Raw genomic sequence first — 6749 nt, 5'->3', positions numbered from 1 at the left:
ATTCATATGAAGATATCCTTTAAAATTCTATTTTCCGCAAATTGTGCGGTCCCTGCAACGTTGCATCAGCTGTCTGCAATAAATCTTTGAATAACTTTTTCATAAATGCCATCTTTCTTGTGAATGCTCTTAATTCTTTAGCAGACATGTTGAGTTTCTGGGCTTACTTGACAAACTTCACTTTGTTCACAAAAAACTTCACTTCGAAAAATCTTGTCTTTTAAAGTTTAAAATTAACTTCTAAACATAAAATAGACTTGAATTCACTTATCCGTCTCGTCGGACCAAATGTTCTTTTGCAAATTATTCGTGTATGTTCATATTTTTAAACAATTTTTAAAGTATAGACTTCTCAAACTTTTCATAACAAAAAACTAAAAACTAGCTTATTTAACAAAGATTAGAATAAAGGGACTTCAGAACACAGTAATTGAGTCAAGTCTGTAACAGTTTATGCAGTGAGATATTTTAATTGATTATACTTTGTTTTAATTATACATATAATATGCTTATTTGTATGCATATTAATAAGATTACACGTTGATAAGTTAAGTTAATAATGCATGAGATTAATGTCCATCTTTGGTAAAAATTACTCCCTATGTTCTAAGGCAGAAGTCTTACCCAGATTCGTTACTCTGAGGTACAAGTCTTGCACTTAAGGGACAAGTTTTACTTTTGGGCGTAGATTTACAGGGACAGATGCGCTATTTTGGGAGGTTGATTTGAATCTTGGATGTATGTAAATAGTCATCTCAGTCAGCGTGACGAATTTGGATGGTATAGAATGAGTCTTCATTATTCCCGATCGCCCAACTATAAATGGTTACAGATAATCCTTGAAATATCAATATCAAACTTGTTTGTCATCAGGCTTATAGCCAGAATTGATTGTTCGAAGGGGCAAGTAATATATCCTTTTGGGCAATTTGGTCTTTAGTAATAGGTCGATCATCCCCCCCCCCCCTCTCCTTACCTGTCGGTCATCCTGTCTGAAACTCTAATGCAATACGATTGCATCAAAAACGAGATATTAATGTTCAATAAAATTTTATTTCATATAGTAATAATATGATTCAAGACTCGCCGAGTTGTCATATCATATCTTTTATGATTAGTTTTGAATCAAGTTTCCAAAATGTTGAATGTATTCATCAACACTGAGCTGGGAATCTTGATTTTTGTCTGCTGCATCAAATAGAGCCATCACATCATCAACAGAACAGCTAACAGAGATGTTTGGACAAATGGTTTCTGGGGGAGTACTTCTCATTGGGAACATGTTGCGTACTTCTGATTCTTCCAAATTTTCATTCTTATTTTTGTCGGCTAATCTAAATTCCACCTGAAATTCTTCTCTACTCAAAATATTATCATCATTTTCATCTATTATCAAGAAATCTCTCTCAGCCTGGACAAAAGACTGTATCTTCATTACTGGTCCAGTTGTTTCATTCATCCTAGAAGAGTACATTGTCAAGAATTCTTGTAGATCTACCTTATTTCCGGTACCGGGAAGCGACTCAAACAGCAGTCTGATATCCTTATCATTAAGAACGTCGTCATTGTTTGAGTCCCATGATTGGAAAACCTCAATAGGAAATCTGGGTGTATCTGGGTTGGACTTTACCTCTTGATGTGTTATTTCACCGTCACCATTTAAATCATCTAATTGAATGTATTTCTGGCAATTATCGTACGTCAAAAAGTTGTCGTCATCAAAGTCGGCAATATAAAATTGTTTGCGAATCTCAAGTAAAGTCAAAACTCCCGCCTCGGTGTTGATGCTCGTCAGAATATCTGAAAAAAAATACTTAAGGTCACCTTACAATAGGAAAGTACAAGATAGCTTATAGGGTCGAACGACAGCCCTTTTGAACGTTCGTCAAATCAACCTTTGACCTAACCTTATAAACACCGCCCTGGAGAAGGTAGAAATTTGATTGAACGTTCAGGAGGGGTATTGTCAGACCCTTACTGAAGAATAACGAAAAAACGCAACGAAATTTTAATGAGACTGGCCAGGCAAGGTAACATACGCCCACTACTAGCTGACTAGCTGACTCAAATGATAACAAAGCTTTTAGTGACTTACAAATAAAGATATTTGTTCTCAATATATACTAACTAAATTTCATTAAGATGAAAACTATAGCCTCTGTCGTGTTGACCTACAAAAAATGTTGACGGACGGAAGGACGAAGCGACGGAAGGGGCGACGGCAATATACATAAAAATAGAGCGAATCTCTCCATCATTCACCAGGCCGCTATAAAAGATACTCGGTCTGGAGCAGGCCGCAATAAAATGTGACCATTTACATTACAGTAAACTCAAAGGTCTGAGAACGGTTCTTCAGTTGTAAGTGTAAATGGAAACTGTTCTCGGCACGGATGTATGTTAAACTCTTCTTGAAGAAGTTAAAATTAATCCTTCTAATCACCCTGATGTTGTCAATGTAATCAACAATTGCAGTGAATAATGACAAAATTCCGTAGGAGATGAAGGTTGCTTGTATGGCACGCATAGTAAAGCGTTCACGGAATTTATCACGTCCGTTCTGAGAACCGTTCCGAGATCACCTCGCCGAGGTGGGCCAGTATTGGAACAGTTTTCAGAACGCTCGACCGTTTACAACAGATCAAATTCATCCGTTCCGCCCTTGAGAATACTTCTAAGAACGGATAAATTTTGTAATGTAAGCCGGGTATTTTGATCGCGTTTGTTTAGAAAAAATTATATTACACAGATTCCCGAAGTGCACACCACCTTGTAACGTTATTAACAATGAAATTGGTTGCTTCAATGGAGGTTCATTTCAACACAAGCCTGGTTTTGAAAATCTTTAACATATCAAAAACCAAATTTGGTGTCCAAAGCTCAAAAACTAATGAGTCCATAAAGAATAAAAAGGTATTTTCTTTAATGTCCATGTGCCCCACACGGTACCAAAATACAGTTGGTGGCAGGCTTCATAGTTATAAAAAGGAGAAATCCTACTTCTCAATTGTATTGTGTTACCGTGTGGGACACAGGAACAAAGTAGAATATCCGGTAATGGTTCAGCTTTGTATAATTACCAATATTTATGCCAAATTTGGCTTTTAAAATTGTGAAAGCTTCCAAAAACGTACTACCCAAAATTGGGTCGGAAGTAGGCCCTAAAAAGTGACATTTTGACAAAACTGACCCTACCCATTCCTCAGATACGATATATCGGCACGTTTAAGGCGAGATTTGTCGGACTATGAACTGAGAAGAGATATACATTAAAAACACAAACAATACAGAATATATTTTACCTGAATACACCTGGTGTACAGCACAGAGATAAACTGAAAAATACAAGATTTATTTAGTGGTATGAATCGCTTTAATTGTTTTCGTCTGAACAAACATTCCATACTAGCACTCTTAACCCACCACTGTGGACATCAGATTAACAGGCTTCCATTACAAAACCAATATCATATCACTATATAGTCTGAAACTCCTGTCTCTATTCTAGCCTCAGATAGTCCCAGCTATCAGAAGCTGGAATAGAGGCAGATGTTTTGTTCTAATCTCTGTAGTAATTCAGATATATTATTATCTTACCACAAAATATAACAGCAACCCGGTTTACCATGTTGTCAGTATAACAGCTCGTTTAGTAGTAACTCAACTTTTGGTGGTAGTGGTAGATGACAAGTTAACGTCCGCTTCCAAATGAAGTCAACTTGTCTACAGCTCCAACCTTTATACCTTATATCCCTATACAACAACCAATAATAGCCTTCTGAGCTACCATTAAAAGAAAGTCTGATTAATTAAGTTTCGAGATAAGCAATTCCCTCATATTTTTTCATATGAATAAAACATATTTCATTATATTATCAATTACTTCATGCGGTTTGCCATCAATATGCTGACAAGAATAGTCTTCCGAGCTGCCATTAACAAAGAATTGAAAAATGAAATGAAATGAATGGGGTTTTACGTCCTACTTTTCTGCACCATGTGGTCTAGACGGGCAACGCCATGCAGGGTGCGATGAGGGAAATTTTGCCAGGACAGCGGCATTAGCCTGCTCTTTTTCGATTTCCAACTGTCGAGGGATCTTTAACGTGCACAGCCTGTAGCATACGGGGCCTCGGTTTTTTGTCCCATCCGAACGACTAGACGCTTTTTCCATGTCAGCCCCTCTTACCTGCATCATTGACAGGGGGAGACCGTGTTGAAAACAAAGAATTGAAGAATTGGGCGCCCTTGATTTTCCTACGCTGCTGGGGCAATTGCCATTTTCATTTTTAGGTGTTATCGGGTGTAGGAAAATATAAACACGTTAGATTAAATAGACAAATTAAACATAGATAAAAGAAAAAACACAGAACACAATAATGCTATAGTAATAAAGAGTGATCAAAAGCAACATCACAGTCAATACACCAGAATGTGAAATTAAAAACCAACAAAATTCAGAAAAGAACAAAACATTAACTTATAAAATTCCAAACAAACAATGGCTAATACACCGTTACAACAAAATAATTAACATTTCAAATAAAAGTTCTTTCTATTTTAAAAAATGCAACAACCGTCTCATAAAGATAAGGATGCACAAAGATCTAGCACCTGGTGCTGTTATCACAAAGACTCACAGACTTTTTGAGACTCTCGCTTGAATAGATAACAGTGGGATGAATTCGATTTTATTTTATGTATATAATGTCACTGTTTTATTTTGCACATGAATTATTTTTTAATATCTTTTCAATTTATCTTTACTACGTTTCTAATTTAAATATTTTTTAAGACAAAAGCAAAACGGCAGGGAAGAATATTGTAACATTCCATTGTTTTATGATTATATTAAATATATATCAAATTCACTAAGATTGTTAGTTCAATACTTGTAATTAAAGTGACACTGAGCTGAGAAACAGACAGATAGTAAATGATTAGCAGATCAATGGATTAAGGCTGACAGACTATGAACTTATTTGGATTTAATCCTGCCATTGACCAATAGGATCTTAGAGTTTTCCATGCATTATGGGAACCCTTACAGACCTTTGAAAACGCTAAAACATTCTACTAGTGTGTTACTGTTTAATTCATTAGTTCACAATATCAATAAACCTGAAAATAAAGACTTTTTTAATATCACATCGTGAGTGTGTGCCAGTCAGTAAGATAGCTATCTCAGACGCGATTATTCAAAGCTTTGGTTATCCAAGCAGCCATTATTCAAAGTTGTTGCTATCTCAGATGCCATTATTCAAAGTGGTGGCTATCTTAGCAACCATTATTTAAACTTGTAGTTATCAAGGCAGTCATTATTTAAATTGGTGGCTAAGCAGTCATTATTCAAAGCGGTGGCTATCTCAGACACCATTATTCAAAGTGGTTGCTATCTCAGACGCCATTTTTCAAAGTGGTGGCTATCTCACACGCCATTATTCACAGCGATAGCTATATCAGACGCCATTTCAAAGTGGTGGCTATCTCAAGGCAGCCATTATCTAACTTGGTGGCTATCTCAGGCGCCATTATTCAAAGTGGTAGCTATCTAAGTCGCCATTATTCAAAGTGGTGGCTATCTCAGACGCCAATATTCACAGCGGTGGCTATCTCAGACGCCATTTTCAAAGTGCTGGCTATCTAAGACGCCATTATTCAAAGTGCTGGCTATCTTAGCAGCCTGTATTCAAAGTTGTAGTTATCAAGGCAGCCATTATCTAACTTGGTGGCTATCTCCGACGCCATTATTCAAAGTGGTTGCTATCTCAGACGTCGGTATTCGAAGTGGCTGCTATCTCAGATGCCATTATTCAAAGTGGTTGCTATCTCAGACGTCAGTATTCGAAGTGGTTGCTATCTCAGATGCCATTATTCAAAGTGGTTGCTATCTCAGACGTCATTATTCAAAGTGGTTGCTATCTCAGACGCCATTATTCAAAGTGGTTGCTATTTCAGACGTCATTATTCAAAGTGGTTGCTATTTCAGACGCCATTTTTCAAAGTGGTGGCTATTTCAGACGCCATTATTAAAGTGGTTGCTATCTCAGACGCCATTATTCAAAGTTGTTGCTATCTCAGACGCCATTATTCAAAGTTGTTGCTATCTCAGACGCCATTATTCAAAGTGGTGGCTATCTTAGCAACCATTATTTAAAATTGTAGTTATCAAGGCAGTCATTATTTAAATTGGTGGCTAAGCAGTCATTATTCAAAGCGGTGGCTATCTCAGACGCCATTATTCAAAGTGGTGGCTATCTCAGACGCCATTTTTCAAAGTGGTGGCTATCTCACACGCCATTATTCACAGCGATAGCTATATCAGACGCCATTTTCAAAGTGGTGGCTATCTCAAGGCAGCTATTATCTAACTTGGTGGCTATCTCAGACGCCATTATTCAAAGTGGTGGCTATCTCAGACGCCATTATTCAAAGTGGTGGCTATCTCAGACGCCATTATTCAAAGTGGTAGCTATCTCAGTCGTCATTATTCAAAGTGGTGGCTATCTCAGACGCCACTATTCACAGCGGTGGCTATCTCAGGCGCCATTTTCAAAGTGCTGGCTATCTCAGACACCATTATTCAAAGTGGTGGCTATCTAAGCAGCCTTTATTCAAAGTTGTAGTTATCAAGGCAGCCATTATCTAACTTGGTGGCTATCTCAGACGCCATTATTCAAAGTGGTTGCTATCTCACACGCCATTATTCAAAGTGGTTGCTATCTCAGACGCCATTTTCAAAGTGGTGT

General features: G+C 37.2%; 1 protein-coding gene across 1 annotated transcript; it reads right to left on the bottom strand.

Moving 5' to 3' along the window:
* Positions 1–1035: 1035 nt before the first annotated feature.
* LOTGIDRAFT_228146 (hypothetical protein) lies at positions 1036–3700 on the bottom strand. The gene is made up of 3 exons (XM_009045963.1): positions 3598–3700; positions 3303–3335; positions 1036–1800 (listed from the first exon to the last, which is right to left on the bottom strand). The coding sequence occupies exons 1-3, from the start codon at positions 3626–3628 to the stop codon at positions 1115–1117; spliced, it is 750 nt and encodes a 249-aa protein (XP_009044211.1). The 5' UTR covers positions 3629–3700; the 3' UTR covers positions 1036–1114.
* Positions 3701–6749: the final 3049 nt, after the last annotated feature.

Source organism: Lottia gigantea (assembly GCF_000327385.1).
Source record: "Lottia gigantea unplaced genomic scaffold LOTGIsca_1, whole genome shotgun sequence".
Classification (NCBI taxonomy): domain Eukaryota; kingdom Metazoa; phylum Mollusca; class Gastropoda; family Lottiidae; genus Lottia; species Lottia gigantea.
This window is presented reverse-complemented; position numbering and strand designations above follow the sequence as displayed.